The sequence below is a fragment of the Rhinoderma darwinii genome, chromosome 2 (assembly GCF_050947455.1).
Source record: "Rhinoderma darwinii isolate aRhiDar2 chromosome 2, aRhiDar2.hap1, whole genome shotgun sequence".
Taxonomy (NCBI): Eukaryota; Metazoa; Chordata; class Amphibia; order Anura; family Rhinodermatidae; genus Rhinoderma; species Rhinoderma darwinii.
Window position 1 is genome coordinate 127,694,264 of NC_134688.1, and position 19,777 is coordinate 127,714,040.

At 41.2% G+C, this 19,777-nt stretch overlaps 1 protein-coding gene across 2 annotated transcripts in view; it reads right to left on the bottom strand.

Moving 5' to 3' along the window:
• DNAJC15 (DnaJ heat shock protein family (Hsp40) member C15) overlaps nucleotides 1-19,777 on the bottom strand; it is a 40,388-nt gene that overhangs the window by 18,169 nt on the left and 2,442 nt on the right. For both annotated transcript variants that reach the window (XM_075852279.1, XM_075852280.1), the window contains exons 2-5: nucleotides 10,298-10,349; nucleotides 5,825-5,898; nucleotides 5,614-5,690; nucleotides 2,694-2,764 (exon numbers count right to left, since the gene is read on the bottom strand). In XM_075852279.1, coding sequence (XP_075708394.1) covers nucleotides 2,694-2,764; nucleotides 5,614-5,690; nucleotides 5,825-5,898; nucleotides 10,298-10,349 — 274 coding nt within the window. The remainder of the gene's footprint in view (nucleotides 1-2,693; nucleotides 2,765-5,613; nucleotides 5,691-5,824; nucleotides 5,899-10,297; nucleotides 10,350-19,777) is intronic.

Below are 19,777 nucleotides of genomic sequence, written 5' to 3' on the forward strand. Positions count from 1 at the left end.
CAGCCTGTAATTTCCAAACTCAGAATGGCATTAATATTTGATGGCAAGTTTACAGAAGGCAATCTCACTCAGAAGAGCTTTTATTTCTGGTGTATTACCAAAATGGAAGTGATTGAGCAGACTTTTTCTCACTTTTAGCAACTATGGTTATAAATGATTAAGCACAGCCTGCTTTACAATAATGTAGACGTGAGCGAACCCGGACAACAAGCATTGTAGATGACGGGATCGCAAATGGAGAAGGTTCACGGCAAACAAAGACAGCAGGTGAAATCTAGTTTACTTCCAAGCACCGGGGAGAAGGGGCTCAATAAGGAAGGTCAATTAGCCGGCTTTTGGGGAGGTCGAGCTCATATGTAACACCACTCTGGGGTCACCCTAGTTGACGATTACATGTAAAATGCTCATGTCATTACGATGCAGTGAGAAAGTTGCTGTGACTTTGTTGCCGCTACATTATGAACCTATGAAAGTCATATCGTAATTTCATGCGTTTTCATGATTTCCTTTAGGTTAGACGTGTCAGTAACAATAGCCATGTCTCAACCTCAGAGTCATATATCATGCCTTTAGCTGCTTTCACAGAAATTGGAAAACGTGACCCTTTAACACTGTTGGATAGTCTGGCAGTGGTCTCACATGGCCTTGTAAACATTAGAAAACCTTAAAAAGAAACCTAAGGCTAAATTCACAGATGGTTTACTCGCCTTCTCAGTGGCATTTTTTTCCACCCAAAAAACACTGTGGCCAGATGTTACTTTCAAAGCCAGTAATATGCAATGTTAAATACTTTGTTGTAAAAAAAAGACAAAAAAGTATAGTAGGTACGATACCCTTATGGTTAGCCAATAAAGGTATGTTCACAGGGCCTATTTTTGGCCCGTAAACGGCTGAAAAACGGCCGCGAAAAAGTGCAGGTCACTTCTTGGGATGTTTTTTGGAGCAGTTTTTCATAGACTATTGAAAACCGCTCCAAAAAACGGCCATACAAAACGCCGCGAAAATCACGAGTGGCATAAAAAACGTCTGAAAAACAGGAGCTGTTTTCCCTTGAAAACAGCTCTGTATTTTGAGAAGTTTTTGAGTTGGATGGTACCCCTGTTGTAAGAATGTATTCCTCAGTGATAGCAGGTGTTGTTTTGTGTCTTCACAGTCTGAACAGATCCGTATGTATCGCAGAGCCTGGCTGTAGATGATGGATTTCTTTATGTGTCTCGGATGGAAGCTGTTCCATCTCAGATATGCTGGACGGCCTGTAGGTTTATGGTAGATTGTTGTTTGTATGGTATTGTCTCTCATGTATATGGTCATGTCCAGAAAATGTATTTGAGATGTAGAGTAGTTGAGAGTGAGTTTGATGGTAGGATGGAACTTGTTGAAGTTTTTATGGAAAGAAAGCAGTTCATGTTCAGAGCCTGTCCAGATTAGCATATTCCGGTACATTGATGACCTGCTAATAGAGGTTTAGTTGCGCAGGTTGATAAAAGCTCCTTCTCTAGTTTGGCCATGAACAGGTTAGAATATTGTGGTGAGATTCTGCTACCCATAGCGCTTCACATACATTGCAGATATATGTCTCTGTCAAATAAAAAATAATTGTGATGGAGTACGAACCTGATGAGTTGTAGGGCTGGCTATGTCGCCAGATTTTTCTTTTGAAGAAAGTGTTGGCATGCGGCTATGCCATCCTTATGGGGGATGTTAGAATCCAGAGACTCCACATCCATAGTTGCCAATATTGTTCCCTCTGGTAGTGGACCTAGGGCTGACAGACGTCCTCTGCAAACTCTCAGCCCTGGGTCCTACTAGGGAGAACAATATTGGCAACTATGGATGCACCGAATTTTGTCTTTGACACAAAAGTATTTAACATTGCATATTGTTTCTGGCTGACACGGTACTACACTATTTTTTTTATACTGTACTTTGTGAAAGGCAGTAATAAAATATGAGAAAGCCTACAAAACACAGAATTTTGGTATGTGGCGTTTTTTTTTTATAAAACCCAGCATGCTCTAGGTATGGTTTTTTTTTCAGCTGCTTTTTCCATAGGCCTCTATAGAACTTGCCAGGAAAAATACACGTACTAAATGGAGACGGAAAAAAAAAACACCATCAAAAACGCATGAAATGCATAGATTCTTTACAAAAGCACTTTAGACGCTGGGGGAAAAAAAAGTGTATGATTATGGAAATGAAAGGAGGGGGAGGGGGAGCCTGTGGAGGTCTAAAAAAAAGTATTCATACAGTGATTTTCAGATGTTTCCATAACTTTGTAGTAAAGTAAAACTGCTATGAACTTTCATATTTTCCTAGATAAATAAAACTAGTATGCTTTTGAGTTATTTTCAATACCTCTATGTGTATAAAATAACGCTTAAAGGGACTTTACTACAACATATTTTTGTCATGTTATATTCTGCCCTCTCATTGGACACGTAGCCGAACATAAGCAATCACTCACCATCGAAACTAATAAGTATACAAAAATTAAATGTCTGACTGACATGTCCTAAAAATAATTTAATGTGAACACAATATATAAATGTCAATTGTAATGTGCGGGTGAGAGGTCATATATAATCTCGGGTCAAGATAAATATTAATACAGTATTGACTAAGTTAAGGAAAAAAAAAATAGTTTTACTGCTAAATAAAGCACATAAAAAAAAATAAAAAAAAAGTTTGATTACCTTTATCTGGATGATTTAAAATCATGATTTTCCGATGTGCCGTGCGGATCTTGGATTTGCTAGCAGATGGACTGTAAAAGTAACGTTTTTCAATAAACGGCATCAACTATTGAGTGTAAATCATTTCACAGCCCAGTATTCCAAATGAAGCAGGAACTCTGCCATCTTGTGGGTGAGGTTAGTACTGCACAAGCTATTTAAATACAAATCTATTAAGAAACTTGTCTGCTCTGTACTATTAATTAGCTGACGCAGTAATTGTTCTTCTACAGATTCATTTAATGCAATTCCGTCCAGATGAAGGGAAATGGATATATACAGCTTTGAGTATGAAGGATAAATTGCTGGCTTATCCGCTCAGACTCATTAGAACGTCTGCATTACAGCTCACATTTTGACAAAGTTAATCACGCAGAATCTAACGGTTGTGATCATTCATGGATTAAAAAGGGGTTTGGAGAGAGCTGTGCACAATCGCGGCCACAGCTCCATTCCTTCTCCGTCTACATGTGGAGGCCGCCTCACCAAGCTGCACGGGGTATGGATGACACCAGTTCTAGAGATAGATGTGGGTCCCAGCTCTGGTGACAGCAACTATCAGACAGTTTCAGTTGTGAATACCCCTTAAAGCACATAATGGCTTATTTTAGGGAACTAAATAAATAAAAATTATATAAAAGTTAACCACTTGTAGAATATTTTGCTGAACTGTGTGCAGTTTAAGAAAAACTGTTCGTCGTAGGTTTGTCAAAAGAGGAGGAAAAAAAAAAAAAAGTGGGCTGAACAGGATAGGAAGGTGAAAACAACATTTGGATTTTTGTTTTGGGGTCCCGCTTTTCTATGTTCATCCCTGTCCCAGGCAATTTAAGAAAGAAAAAGCAATATGTAATGAAGGCCACACTTGTTTTTTTTTTAAATGCACCAGAACAAACAATGAACCAAAAACACCATAAAAAAAACTGCTCTTAAAAACACCGGTTGTAGAGGTATTTGGAATTTTTGGTAAAGGATTTTGAGATCTATGGGTGGAAAATCCCACACCTGGAGCACACTGCTTCTTGTAAAAAGGTCACCAGGGCTAGAACAAAAAAATAATACATGCAATTATCAAAGCCACATTGGGGTAATTTTATAATAATTGCACAGTCCATCAGGAGTGCTCCAGTCTCCTCCCTAGTACAGCATGTGCCAATTCATATACAGGATGAATGATAAAAATACCTGGTGGTTTTTTTTCCAACAGTAAAAAAAAAAAAAATGGTGTGCCAAAATTGTAATACATAAAATCGCACTCACATTTGAATGTGTCAGAAAAAAAGTGGCACAGGAATTCTGCCCAAACACCATATTTCTTAATGCATTTAGGCTACAAAACTGGCTTAAATACATTAATAAATCTGCCCTAGAGAACTTTATATAATCGACTTACTACCAGCAAGCATCTGGCCACTGCATTTCTATCAACCAAAAATACAAAACAAAAAACACTACTAAAAACGTCACAAAATTCTGACTTAAAGGCTATGGACACCATTGGTGGCTTTTTTTTTTTTTTTTTTATTCAAAAATCCCTTTTGCAATTATTTTTTTAATTTCTCAAATTACTGAAGGAAAAAAACCTGCTAAAATATAAAAACTTTCTTGTAATATAAATATTAAAATATACAGTTAACCAGATCAGTTAGGCCTCATGCACACGTCCGTAGTGTTTTTCTGGTCCGCAAATTCCAGGACTGTGTTCCGTGAAATGTCATCCGCAGTTCATCCGTATGTCATCCGCAGTTCATCCGTATGTAATCCGCAAAATGCGGATGAAAAAAAAAAAGCCTAGGTAAAACAGGATGACGACAGAACTCATTCCCGGTCGTCGCCTAGCAACACTTCCGCAAATCCGCAAATGACACACGGAGGTGTATCCGCAATTTCCACGGGCCCATTGACTTCTATTGGCATGTCCGCATCGAATTTGCGGCCCGTAATAAGACATGTCCTGAGTTTCTGCGGCACGGATTTGCGGACATGCGGAGACCCATGAAAACACGGATAGTGTGTATGGGCCCATAGAAATGAATGGGTCCGCAATTCTCCCGTGGATTTGCGGGGGAATTGCGGACGCAAAAACACGGTCGTGTGCATGAGGCCTTACTGATTCAGTCATCAGCAAATGCGATGAAGGTCAATACCTTAAAAGGGGTTATCCAGAATGTAAACATGTTTCATTAGGGGCTAGAAATAACATAAATAAATGAAAAAAGAAATACTTCCCTATCCTCGCCCCCGGCGATCCATCCCAGATAACCCCTTTAAGTCTGGACAATCAGAGAGATATCATTCAGAGTTAAACTTACTACACCAATGGGAGAGGAGATAATACTCATCTCTGAATAATAGAGTATTTGTCCAGGTAACTTCTCCAAATAGTTGAAGTGGCGTCAATGTTCCTGATCCTCTAACAAATCCCTGTAAGGCTGGGTTCACACAAGCATGTTCGGTCTGTAAAGGGCGGAACGTATTTCGGCCGCAAGTCCCGAACCGAACACACTGCAGGGAGCCGGGCTCCTAGCATCATAGTTATGTACGACGCTAGGAGTCCCTGCCTCTCCGTGGAACTACTGTCCCGTACTGAAAACATGATTACAGTACGGGACAGTTGTCCCGCAGCGAGGCAGGGACTCCTAGCGTCGTACATAACTATGATGCTAGGAGCCCGGCTCCCTGCACTGTGTTTGGTCCGGGACTTGCGGCCGAAATACGTTGCGCCCTTTACGGACCGAACATGCTCGTGTGAATCCAGCCTAACTGAGAAGCACTCATCCCGAAAAGGGCAACCCTTTAAAGCGGTCCCCTAGTACACCCTATCAACTCTATCTTATGAACATTTACTTCTATTACAAAGAAAGATCACGTCCAGTACACCCACCTGACACCTAAAACAAGGCTTGCTTCTCGCCTACTCATTTTCTGCTCAAATCCTCCTTTGTAGTAATAAGAAAGGCTCTGAAATAGAAAACAAGTAATACTGGAGAAATACCATCAATGTAACAATATCACACTCCTGGACGTGACCAGAAGCTGAAGCGGAGAATCACACAGCTAAGCCTTACTTACAAAATAAGGAAATTCACACTTACTGGATTAGAGATTTTTTTGGCATTTTCCATGATAACTTGACCCAAAGGTTTCCACAGCTGGAAAGCAAAGCGACCTATAAAAATTCATACAATTTACAGACTCTCCACAGTAATTGGCTTACTGAAAATAATTGTAGGCCTACAGCAAAGATCTGAATAGATATCATAGATCAGCTATTTTGTTTGTTCTTCGCATATAATGTTGCTACCTAAATTTAAGCTGTATGCAGCCTTCTATCAAGAAGTTTTGCGTTTATTCACTTAGGGTCTTTTAACAGATATTCATTTTGAGCCTTGTGGGAATTAAAAACCCAAAACAAGAATAATAAATCCATGGAACAGGAAAAACTAAATTAAGAAATATAAAGAAGTCAACACTTGCTCTATATTGCTTGATTTTAGAAATAAGTCTAGTTTGACATTTTTATATATTGTGCTGCAGGAAAAGTCAAATCTAGTTAAAAAAAACAAAAAAACATAGAAAACTTACAGTGAAGGAAATAAGTATTTGATCCCTTGCTGATTTTGTAAGTTTGCCCACTGTCAAAGACATGAACAGTCTAGAATTTTTAGGCTAGGTTAATTTTACCAGTGAGATAGATTATATATATATAAAAAAAAAAAAAAAAAAAACTGAAAAATCACATAGTCAAAATTATATATATTTATTTGCATTGTGCACAGAGAAATAAGTATTTGATCCCTTTGGCAAACAAGACTTAATACTTGGTGGCAAAACCCTTGTTGGCAAGCACAGCAGTCAGACGTTTTTTGTAGTTGATGATGAGGTTTGCACACATGTTAGATGGAATTTTGGCCCACTCCTCTTTGCAGATCATCTGTAAATCATTAAGATTTCAAGGCTGTCGCTTGGCAACTCGGTTCTTCAGCTCCCTCCATAAGTTTTCGATGGGATTAAGGTCTGGAGACTGGCTAGGCCACTCCATGACCTTAATGTGCTTCTTTTTGAGCCACTCCTTTGTTGCCTTGGCTGTATGTTTCGGGTCATTGTCGTGCTTGAAGATCCAGCCACGAGCCATTTTTAATGTCCTGGTGGAGGGAAGGAGGTTGTCACTCAGGATTTGACGGTACATGGCTCCATCCATTCTCCCATTGATGCGGTGAAGTAGTCCTGTGCCCTTAGCAGAGAAACACCCCCAAAACATAATGTTTCCACCTCCATGCTTGACAGTGGGGACCGTGTTCTTTGGCTCATATGCAGCATTTCTCTTCCTCTAAACACGGCGAGTTGAGTTAATGCCAAAGAGCTCAATTTTAGTCTCATCTGACCACAGCACCTTCTCACAATCACTCTCAGATCATCCACATGTTCATTTGCAAACTTCAGACGGGCCTGTACATGTGCCTTCTTGAACAGGGGGACCTTGCGGGCACTGCAGGATTTTAATCCATTACGGCATAATGTGTTACCAATGGTTTTCTTGGTGACTGTGGTCCCAGCTGCCTTGAGATCATTAACAAGTTCCCCCCGTGTAGTTTTCGGCTGAGCTCTCACCTTCCCCAGGATCAAGGATACCCCACGAGGTGAGATTTTGCATGGAGTCCCAGATCGATGTCGATTGACAGTCATTTTGTATGTCTTCCATTTTCTTACTATTGCACCAACAGTTGTCTCCTTCTCACCCAGCGTCTTACTTATGGTTTTGTATCCCATTCCAGCCTTGTGCAGGTCTATGATCTTGTCCCGGACATCCTTAGAAAGCTCTTTGGTCTTGCCCATGTTGTAGAGGTTAGAGTCAGACTGATTAATTGAGTCTGTGGACAGGAGTCTTTTATACAGGTGACCATTTAAGACAGCGGTCTTTAATGCAGGCACCAAGTTGATTTGGAGCGTGTAACTGGTCTGGAGGAGGCTGAACTCTTAATGGTTGGTAGGGGATCAAATACTTATTTCTCTGTGCACAATGCAAATAAATATATATAATTTTGACTATGTGATTTTCTGTTTTTTTTATATAATCTCTCTCTCACTGGTAAAATTAACCTAGCCTAAAAATTCTAGACTGTTCATGTCTTTGACAGTGGGCAAACGTACAAAATCAGCAAGGGATCAAATACTTATTTCCTTCACTATACACATACACACAAAAAAAAAAAAAAAAACAGCAAATTCTCCCTCAAAAGCCTACTTTCCTTATTTTATAATTAAATCAGAGAACCATTTAAAGAATTCTTCTATATACATCCAAGGACATCAGCAACCCCCACCTCCTCCTCACAACCCTGTCTGGTTGTGAGAAAACTGCCTGCAGTAGGAACCTCCCTCCTCTGCCTGCAATTGTAAACACAGAATGTTAGTCCCCTCAATAGTTGCCAGACAAAAATGAAAGATCAGAAGGAAACACGTGTGTTTCTGAAAGATTTTTACAACAATGACAAGCAAGTGGCAAGTTTATCTCCTGTTGACTGATGTCATTTATTTATAGGTTTAGTGTTCCTTTAAATAACATCCAACGCCTTTACTTTCTAGGAGGGTGACTTACTAAAAGGGCAAACTGCTACTGGCGAAAGTAAAAAACGGCTACATATTTTGGCAACATTAGGAAGTTATAGGAAACAGCTACACAAGATACTACCATGTGATAAACTGTCTCAGCAATAAAACTGTTGTATCTGTGGACGAATGCCATCAGGCTCTGTTTAAAGGGACATTCCCAGAATGGAAAATTATCACCTATCTACAGGTTAGCTGATAAGTGTCTGATCGCTAAATGCCCCACTGATCACTAGAATGGGGGTTCCAAGCCCGCCCCATTCCTCCTCACTGCACTCCCACAGGTAGGTTCCAAGCCCGCCCCATTCCTCCTCACTGCACTCCCACAGGGAGGTTCCAAGCCCGCCCCATTCCTCCTCACTGCACTCCCACAGGGAGGTTCCAAGCCCGCCCCATTCCTCCTCACTGCACTCCCACAGGGAGGTTCCAAGCCCGCCCCATTCCTCCTCACTGCACTCCCACAGGGAGGTTCCAAGCCCGCCCCATTCCTCCTCACTGCACTCCCACAATGAGGAGCTTGAATGGAGCGAAAGACGAGCATGCCAGCTGCTACATTTAATGTCTATGGGACTGACGGAAACATCAGCTGTCTCTGATCAACAGAAAAATACATACGTCCGGCTTTGAATATGACTGAAGTAAATGTCCACCTTTTAAAACCATTTCACTTTTTTGGTTTAAAATGCTGTGTTCATTAAAGGGGTATTCCAGAACATACCATTTTTTATCCTGGCATTTTTGAGATTATGGAATACCGCTTTAATGAACACAGCATTTTGAACCAAAAAAGTGAAATGGTTTTAGAAAGTGGACATTTACTTAAGGCCTCATGCACACGAACGTATTTTTGTCCTCCCGTAAATACGGGTCCTTGGTTACACGTATTCGACCCGTATTGCACCAGTATTTACGGACCCGTGCCTGTAAATACGGGTCCGGTGTCACCAGTATTCCACGTTTTCGCTGAAAATTGCACTGCACTAATCGGCAACCTTTCCCTCTATCGGTGCAGGATAGAGAGAAGGGACAGCCCTTTCCAAAGTAAAAGAAATTCATACTCACCCGGCCGTTGACTTGGTGACGCATCCCTCTCGACATCCAGTCCGACCTCCCTGGATGACGCGGCAGTCCATGTGACCGCTGCAGCCAGTGATTGGCCTGTGGTCACATGGGATGAAACGTCATCCCGGGAGGCCGGACTAGAGAAAGAAGAAGAAGAATTCTGGGTAAGTTAACTTTTAATACTATTAACTCCAGCGGTAGTCTCTGGCCCGGGTGCTGAGTTCCTGCCGATCAGTTAACTCTTTCAGCACCCTGGACAGTGACTATCCCCTGACGTCGCCTAGTAACGCTCCCGTAATAACGGGTGCACACACGTAGCCACCCGTAATTACGGGAGCCCCATAGACTTCTATGGGCCTGCCCGTGCCGTTATTATGGCCTGAAATAGGACATGTTCTATATTTTTCAACGGCACGGGCACCTTACCGTAAGCACACGGGAAGGTACCCATGGCCAATAGAAGTCTATGGACACGTAATTACGGGCGTTTTTACGTTCGTGTGCATGAGGCCTAAAGGCGATGAAACACGGGCCAGAGATATTCCATGTAAACTTCAAAGCTGGACGTATTAAAAGTAGTTTTCTGTTGATCAGTGTAAAAATGTCCAAGAGGAATCCGCTGTGATTCATTGGTGTTACAAAACATGTCCAAAAGAGGTGAATACATTTTGGAGAGTCTGTATGCTATGGTATTATTGCCTTTTGATAATCTAGAAGACAAGGACAAAACATAATAAAGTGAACAAAGAGCTTTCATTTATGTCTCCAAAAGTAGTCCTGCTATATTTACACGGTTCACTGGTAACAAGGCTCTAGGAGCTCTTCGATTAATGAGCCAAGCGCTCGCCTACATCCATGTAACGTACTGGAAAAGAACTAGAAACGAAACGCCATACCTGCAAAAGCCGCTGCTGCAACTCCGAGCCCCACTGCAATCATAGTACCACCCTATATAAAAACAAGAAAAAAAACATGATATATTCGCACATATATAAGTATGCTAATACAAAATAACCCCTAGTTTCCACTTGCACATGTGGAACCCTACATCAGCGTTGGGTCTCGTAAGACCTTTCCGTCGGGGGAACCGATGAACGGAAAGCCAAACGGAAACTATAGCTTCCGTTTGCATTAGCATTGATTTCAATGGCAATGCTTCCGTTGCGATTGGTTTCCGTTTCGTAAGGCTTACGTTTTTTTGGCGGAAACAATAGCGTAGTCGACTACCCTACGGATGTGAACAGGCCCTTAAAAAAGATGTATAGCCTAAATAGCAACTTTTATTTCCATTCAAGGTTGTGTTAAAGAGGTTCTACTTATTCGAGAAATACTTCCCCATCAACCTCTATATTCCTGTGCAGGAGATGGCCAAAGGAGGCAAGGTTGGTTGCTTTGCCACAAAGCAGAAGAGGGAAAACTGATGGTTATATGTGAGAAGCACTATGGACAAAATAAATCTAGAGCAATAAAAAAAAAAAAAATATCAGTAAAACAAAGTAAAAATAGTAAATACAGGTGTGACTATGTGGATATAAAGTTCGGAGAAGCTCTGTGTAATATGTGTCAGCCTGTCATATCACTTCCTTTTCCCAAGCCCCCGGACCTCTCGAGGTGAGGATTAGTTACAAGAACTACACATTAGCAGCGAGTGAGAGGAGGATAGAAACCATCTGTTTCAACCCCAGCTGGAATTGTTATGAAGACTGACAAATTTCTACAGCGAACAGAAATAATTCACGTTCTGATCCCAAGCAGTGACGTTTTCCATTCTGCTGAGGTGTTCGTTCTGTATTTTTATGTGCCATTTTTGTATTTTATGCCTTCTATAGTTTATTTCAAAGTCTGTGAGCCGAGCGCTTTGACTTTATGTCTGTGTATCGAAAACGTAATACGCTGACTCATCGCAGACATAGGGAACGGGAATACCAGTAGAACAAAACCAAATAAATAAAACATGATAAAAAGAACATTATACAGGGCAAGTTGAACATCACTACTGAGAATATAGCGATGGAACAGAAAAATCTAACTCAGAGAAAAGGTAATGTTTTGAAGACTGAGGTATACATCATTTACATCATCTAAATAGTTTTTCCCACTTGTCTCACTAAATCACCAGAAAATAGAAGGGCCTTTATTTAGGCCTCATGCACGAAGCCGTGCCCGCAATTGAAGGACGGCCACAAACCGCATTGTCAGCCCGTTCTCCCATACAAAATATGCGAGCATAGCCCATAAAATACGAAAAATAGGACATGCTCCATAATTCTCTGTACAGTTCTACGGCACGGAAGCCTATCTGTAGCGATACGGAAAGGTGTCCGCAGCCAATAGAACTGAATGAGTCCATAATTGCGGACTGTATTACAGTCCGCAATTACGGAGATTTTTCAGTCGTGTGCATGGGGCCTTAGGGTCTGTTCACATGAGCGTAAAGGAGCCATGACTGGTATGACAGACCAGTTTTTAAATGCATCCCCATAGATCACAGATCCCACTAATGGGGTCCATCAGGTTTCTGGGTTTTTGTCACGGCAGTGTGCAGGCTTTACTTATTTTCGATGTCAAAGAGCAAGCAATAGCAAAATTAACAAAGATTAAACCTTTGGATCCCATTATCACTGGGATCCATTAGGATCTGTTAAACTAGAAGCCTTAATGCAGATATTTTTAACTTGCATAATTTTTTTGTTAAAGGGTAACTAAACATTCAACAAACTTGTTCAGAAGTTTTAATTGGTGGGGGCCCGAGCACAGAGACCACCAATTGCTAAAACGAAGCCGCAGAAGCCTGCGTGTGTGCGCTCAGCCGCTTTGTTTCTGTTCGGCTTTTTCCCAGTAAGCCCATGTATCGGAGCACGGGCTCATAGACTTCCTACTGAGCCAATACTCCGATACATTGATTTAAAGAAAAAGCCGAAGAGACACGAAGCATCTGAGCGCTCACACAAACGCTTCTGCCGCTTCGTTTTAGCGATTGGTGGTAGGGGTACAAGCACTGAGACCCTGAATCAATACTTCTGACACATCACTATGACATGTCAGAAGTTTGTTGAATCTTTAGTTCCCCCTTAAACATTCCATTCAGCAGGTTTTTTTTAGTCATTTCTGAATCTGGAAAAAACACCTCAATGTCATGATTTACAGACTTCCTGATTTTAGATGGGGAGGAATGTTTTTTACCCTTTTAAGGCCAAGGCCTCTAGATGCCCGAACGTCCACAGCAAAATTTCACCTTTTGCAATTCCACATTCTAAGGGTGAATATTATTTTATACTCTAGCTAAATAATAGTCCCTGCACTCTCCCATGTTTAACTATACCAAATAAGTGCTCTAAACCGCACTGCCATCATCGCTTTCATGGCCAAGAACTAAAGTCACAAGTTATATTTTGGGCGCCTCCTGCCTTTAGGTGGTATGTGGGATCGGTAAATAAGAGCATAGAAATTTTTATTGTAGGCATAAAAGTAGATCGGGGCAAGGCTAGGGAGACAAAAACTAGTGACAGGTAATCAATCGTTCGTGTGGCTGTGATATAGCCTATACTCACGGATACATTATTATAGGTCTATTACATTCATGTAAAATGCATCCACATCACAGAATATAGTCCATGATGGGTGGGTTGGGGGAGGGGTAAGACTTTTTATTTTATATATTTTTTGTCTTTATTATTTACTGTGTCAGCCTAATTTCTGTAATAGTTGAGCGCCATCTGCCATTAAAGAGGACCACGCATATTTACTTCTAGTTGTAGAGTGCATTGGCAGCTGGGACAGAATTATATGTATTGTGGACGTCTAGGGGTTAAGTAACCTCTAGGTAGTCTTCAACTATACACCGTCCTGTGGAGAACATTTACCAATTACTTAGCCTGGAAAGGTTTACTGACAGAGTTAACCTTTAGAAAAATCCTATTAAAATGTCATCTTTAGATGAGATTTCTCAAGCCTCGTTCACTTGGAACCATGAATTTTGACAGACCATCAACAACAATAAAAAAATAAATATGCTTATAGCTATTAAAATTAAATTATTTTGGGTATAGTCACACAGTCACAGCTCTTCATGCATGTATTAAAATAGAAAAATGTAGAAAGAACATTTTGGTTTGATAGGACTGTTTAATCTTTCTTAAAAGCAAATAAAACAGTCAAAGAAAAAAAAGCTGCAAGTAGTTTCTTGAAAATAAAAGTGAACAGTATACAGTCAAACATAAAAATGGCTGCAGTAGCAGAAGAAAAATCAAAACAATTTCTTCAGTAGCAATCTGAGGAAATAATAAACATACAAAAAAATTATGTACTAAAAATAATCAATTACTAACAACAAACCTAAGGAGAGAATACCCTGAGCGTTACAGCCGAAACCCAATAAAGTAGGGCTGGGCAATTAATCTAAAAAAATTAATTTGAAACTCAGCGCAATTAACTTGACGTCATCTTAAGCATTTCAGTTTTTTCAATTATTTTTCCCGGTTTAAACTGTATTTGCATCTTCAGGACGAGGATACAGTTGAATCCAATAGTAGGGGAGCTGCTATACCATTCGGTATGTATTGCCGGACGTGAGGAAGTGACGCCATCGCGCCTGTTTGAGCCGAGCTGTTGGAACGGGATTAGGTAAGTGTGTATATTATTTTTATTAGGCACTATTGAGACTGTCTGGGGCAGCATTATACAGTGTTTGGGGTAGCTATAGGGGCATTATATTGTGGGAGCACTATGGAGGAAATATATTGTGTGGGGGCAGTGTCTGGTAGATTATATACAGTAGCATGCAGCAGGCTCAAGGGATAAATGTTAATTAAACGGCAGGATATGCAAAAGGGGTGTGTCCTAAATATTCATTAATCATAATCGAGTTTCCATGTTCAATTAATCGTGATTTTGACTTAGGTCCTAATCGCCCAGCCCTGCAATATAGTTTTAAAAATAATGGTGCTCCGATAGTTGGGGGCACGGTTTAGACATGGTGGAGTGAGGCAGTTTTCTGCTCTGGCTCAAGAACAGAGGCTATTGAACAGGGACTAACGCTGCCTTAAAGAGGCTCTGTCACCAGATTCTCAAACCCCTATCTCCTATTGCATGTGATCGGCGCTGCAATGTAGATAACAGTAACGTTGTTTTTTTTTTTTCGTTCATTTCTGGCCAAGTTATGAGCTATTTATATATATATATATATATATATATATATATATATGCAAATGAGCTTTGAAATGGACAACTGGGCGTGTTTTTTTTGGTATGTCCAACTGGGCGTGTATTGTGTTTTTAACTGGGCGTGTTTACTTATTTTACTAACTGGGTGTTGTGAATAGAAGTGTATGACGCTGACCAATCAGCATCATGTACTCCTCTCCATTCATTTACACAGCACATAGTGTTCTTACTAGAACGATGTGCAGCCACATACACAAGTGACCTGATAATGAATACTCATGACCTCCAGCCTGGACGTCATGTGTACTCAGAATCCTGACACTTCTGAATCTTTTCTGTGAGATTCCAGCAAGCCACGCGCAATCTAGCGAGATTACGAGGTAAACGAGATTTAGTTTCCCTTTCTGGAAATCTCACAGAAAAGATTCAGAAGTGTCAGGATTCTGAGTACACATGACGTCCAGGCTGGAGGTCATGTGTTTTCATTATCAGGACACTTGTGTATGTGGCTGCACATCGTTCTAGTAAGAACACTATGTGCTGTGTAAATGAATGGAGAGGAGTGCATGATGCTGATTGGTCACTGATTCGTCAGTATCATACACTTCTATTCACAACGCCCAGTTAGTAAAACAAGTAAACACGCCCAGTTAAAAACACAATACATGCCCAGTTGGACATACGAAAAAAAAAAAAACACGCCCAGTTGTCCATTTCAAAGCTCATTTGCATATATAGAAAATAGCTCATAACTTGGCCAAAAATGAACGTTTAAAAAAAAAACAAAAAAAAAAAAAAAACGTTACTGTTCTCTACATTGCAGCGCCGATCACATGCAATAGGAGATAGGGATTTGAGAATCTGGTGACAGAGCCTCTTTAATTAACTCCCAAAATAGTCCAAAAGGGAGAAAAAGTAGAGCAAAAACCTCCTGCCACACCTGTAACCTCACTCGCCCACAAGGTGCTCTTGTTGTATTGTTTTTCATGGGTCATGTATCTTTTGTCTCCCTTGTGAGGTGCGAGTTACTTCTAAAATGTCTCCTCCCTAATTAAGGATCCCAGATCCCCCAATTTTTCCTTCCCTTGACAGGAATGCACCCACCTTAACATCCACGGGCATTCCAGACCCTTAAACTGTCAGACCTTATCCTCCTTTACTCATATACCATCCAATATACTCTCTCCACTTATTCTGGTTAGCAACATACAGTAAATACACAACTACCCCCTACATTGGTGGGCCGGTTCTCCTTATTCACTTCTCCATATTTTATTCTCGTAATGAACTTCGAATCCACCACCAGAGACCGCATTAATGCCTCTCCAGGTGTCATGGACGCCTGTAAAGCACTAGCATGCTTTAAAATCAGTCTCATGCCTATTTATATTAAGGAGACTGAACACTCGCTTCAGTAACAGCTTCAGGATCGCTGGGCAGCAACAATAGACATTACTAGGGCAGTAAGTCAATGAGTGGCTCAGCTGGTGAAGCGTATTGCTGCAGCTGGCGGTCTTGGCATCTGCGCGGGCTGTTACCAGATCTGCTAAGAGAAGCATGCTGTGCCGAAACCTCGCCTCCACTCGGGAGTGAGAAGTTAGAGCTTCCCGGGCTGTGTGGTGGTGCCACTCCAGTAGCAGCAGCTAATTAAGTTTTCCTCGCTTCCCATCATGCTTGGGGTTGTGATTTTGGCGCTAAACGCTGGATGTTGTTCCAAGGGAGATGATCTCTAATAGAGACTTCGGCTGAAAGTAATCTCCCGCTCTTGATGTGAATGATGGTAACGTCTAAACTTTTTTTTGCTGGCTACTGTGTAAGCATATCTTTTCCAACATGGAACCATATGATGTGACCAAAGACCTGTTTGCGTGAGGAGGGCTTCTCCTGGGGGCTGCTCTAACTTTGGTCCCCATATACCCCCTGAACCTTGGTGACTGACTTTAAAACAACTGGATTGCCAAAAGGTGCAGAGCAGTGACATAGACCTGTATGGCTGCTAACATGAGGGGGGCTCGATATGTGTTTATGCTCTGCAGTTATTGTGTGATCAAGCAGCTTTATTAAGGAGACATCTACAGTGGAAAAGACAATATTTCCTTTTTGTCTTCATAAGCGAATTACCCTGGTAATGCCAACTGAAGTCGCTCCTGTTACCCTGGCATTACAGTAATGTTTTCCTACATAAAAAGCGAGTTTTTAAAACCACATATGCCCACGTATTACTAATTTAAAATGACTGCAAATCACATTGGTCTTTAGCTAAAAATATTCCTGAAAAATGTAGTGCGACCTCTGTCTGACACCCATCATGTGGACCTTGGCATTGAAAAGCTAGTATGTCTTTCTGTTCCATTAACAGGACTGTCCTTTCTCTCCCCCTTTGGACCTTACTGGGACATATCTCAATCTGCATGTCTTCTCCCCTTTCCTTCATCTGACCCCCTAGATTTATCCTCCCCTCCCCTAACTGGGCTTGATGTATTCTACCTGATCACTATACCCCCTCCTAGAGATCTTATACTTTTAGTCCTTCTCTCCTTTGTTGGGAGGCCTCGTCACTCCTTATTTTCATACTCAGCTGGAGCCACTAATCTGCCGCTTATGGCGAAATTCAGATATCTACAGAACCCTCATGGGGGAGGGGGTAGTTGTAAAATTAGGCTTATGCAGATGACTAATTGTTCATCTCTAATCCTCTCATCCCTCACCAAAATCTGATCAAAATACACGGAACTATCCAACTAGAAGATCAATCTTAAGAAATCAGCGGCTCTAAACATCTCTCTACCTTTTGGCTACGGTAGCCCTCTTCTTTGTCGTCGTCCTCCTTTCGCTGGTCCTCTTTTACAGTAAAATATTTCATTTGCCTCCCCTCCCCCTGTATCAAGTCAGATGTAGATATTGGTTGAGGGAACCTTCACTTGATTTGGATGTTGCTGCGTATTCAAAATGAATATACTCCCACAGATTGTCTATATACTTGCAAGCCTTACCAATCCACATACTCAGTCTTCAACTGAACCTCATCCCTCCTCACCAAGGTCATATGGGCTAATAAACAAGCCAGGATTACTAAATCAATCCTCTTCCGACATATCGACGCTGGCCCAAGCAATTCTTTTTCTTCTTCTTGTTTATCAGTTGCGTCTTCTTTGAAGCAATTCGACGATAAAGGACTGATCTCGCAGTCTCCTCTGAACAGATGATGTTGAGATGTGTCTGGTACTTCATCTCTGAAGAATTTATGTGGCTCTAATCTGAGGTGCTGTTAATTTGCGATTTCTCAGGCTGGTAACTCTAATGAATTTATCCTCTGCAGCAGAGGTAACTCTTGGTCTTCCTTTCCAGGGGTGGTCCTCATGAGAGCCAGTTTCATCTTAGCGTTTGATGGTTTTCATGTGTACTTGAGGATACCTTCAAAGTTCTTGAAATTTCGCAGATTAACTGACCTTCATGTCTTAAAGTAATGACGGACTGTCGTTCTCTTTACTTAGTTGAGTAGTTCTTGCCATAATGTGGATTAGAACAGTAGTTGAATAGAGCTAAACACTGTATGAAAGTGGGTACCAACACAACTGATGGTCTCAAACACATTATGAAGGCAAAAAATTCAACAACTTAACTCTGACAATTTGTTGTTAATTGAAATCTATTCCAGGTGACTACCTCATGAAACGGATTGAGAGAATGCCAAGAGTGTGCAAAGCGGTCATCAAAGCAAAAGGGGGCTACTTTGTGGAAATAGAAAACATTTGCAGTGGACGACCTAGAACAGCGGTTCTGGTGGCATATGAAAGAGGAGATTCTAATCTTTTGTGGAAGTATTAGGCTGGGTTCACACAACCTATTTTCAAACGTAACGGAGGTGTTTTACGCCTCGAATTACGCCTGAAAACACAGCTCCAATACGGCAAACATCTGCCCATTCATTTCAATGGGTTTGCCGAAGTACTGTGCCGACGACCTGTAATTTTACGCGTCACAGTCAAAAGACGGCGCGTAAAATAACAGCCTCGTCAAAGAAGTGCAGGACACTTCTTGGGACGTAATTGGAGCCATTTTTCATTGACTCCAATGAAGAACAGCTCCAAATTACATCCGTAAAAGACGCCTCGCAAAACGCAAGTACGAGCAATTTCGTCTGAAATTCAGGAGCTGTTTTCTCCTGAAAACAGCTCCGTAATTTCAGACGTAAATGCAGTTATCGTGTGCACATACCCTAAGACAGGCATGAACTGGTTTTTAAGGTTTGGCTGTTTCCTTTGTCACGTATACAGTTTCACTCCCAGACAAAGGAAGGTGGAGCTTTAACAACGTGTCATCATTTGAATGGCTGCGTTTTTAAATAAGGCGTGTGTTTCTATTGTGATTCGACTGAATGAACGCAAACCCTGCCTCTAGTTTGTAAGAAGTTTTTTTAATCTGTAGTACTTTGAGCAATAATGTTTCAGAGTAAAGGGGGTATTACACAGGACGATTATCCGGCAGACGTGCGTTAATATAATGCTCGTTGCTGATAATTGCCCTGTGCAAACAGGGGATCTCAATCAGCAGATAAACGAGCAAACGCTCGATCATCTGCTGGTCGTATCGTTTAAAAAAAAGTAAAAGATTATCGTTATTGGCAGCACATCTCCCTGACAACATGATAATAATGGATGGGGACGAGTAATCCGAGTAACGACCGCTCATCCCCATCCATAGCTCCGTGTGACAGGAGCAAGCGAGCGCCGATCAATGATGTCTCGTAGACCGGTGCTCGCTGCACCGGCCGCTTATCGGCCGGTGTAAAAAGGGCCTTAATTTTGGAGATACAAGCAATCAGACTGTGTTTACTTACTCTCCGGCATGATGAAAAATCCCATTCTAATTAGGATCGTCTGATGAAAGCTCGGATAGTCGGTTTGCTATCTTACTAAATTCAGTCTAAACAACTACTTCAACAATTTCATATGCCACCAAGATCGCAGTTCTAGCTGTTCTAGAGATATCACCAGTTAAAGTCACCATTGGGAATGGGAACTGTATATGCATATAGTACACAGCTTCCATTCCCGACTGTTGAGATCTTCGGTCGTTTCACAATTAGAACTGGCGGCATATGAAATCTCATCTTTCGTATGCCACCAGAACCACTGGAAGCAAAATACTATGTGCAATTCCGCACCGCAATCCGCAACAAAATTACGCGGAAGATTCACCACAAAATCTGC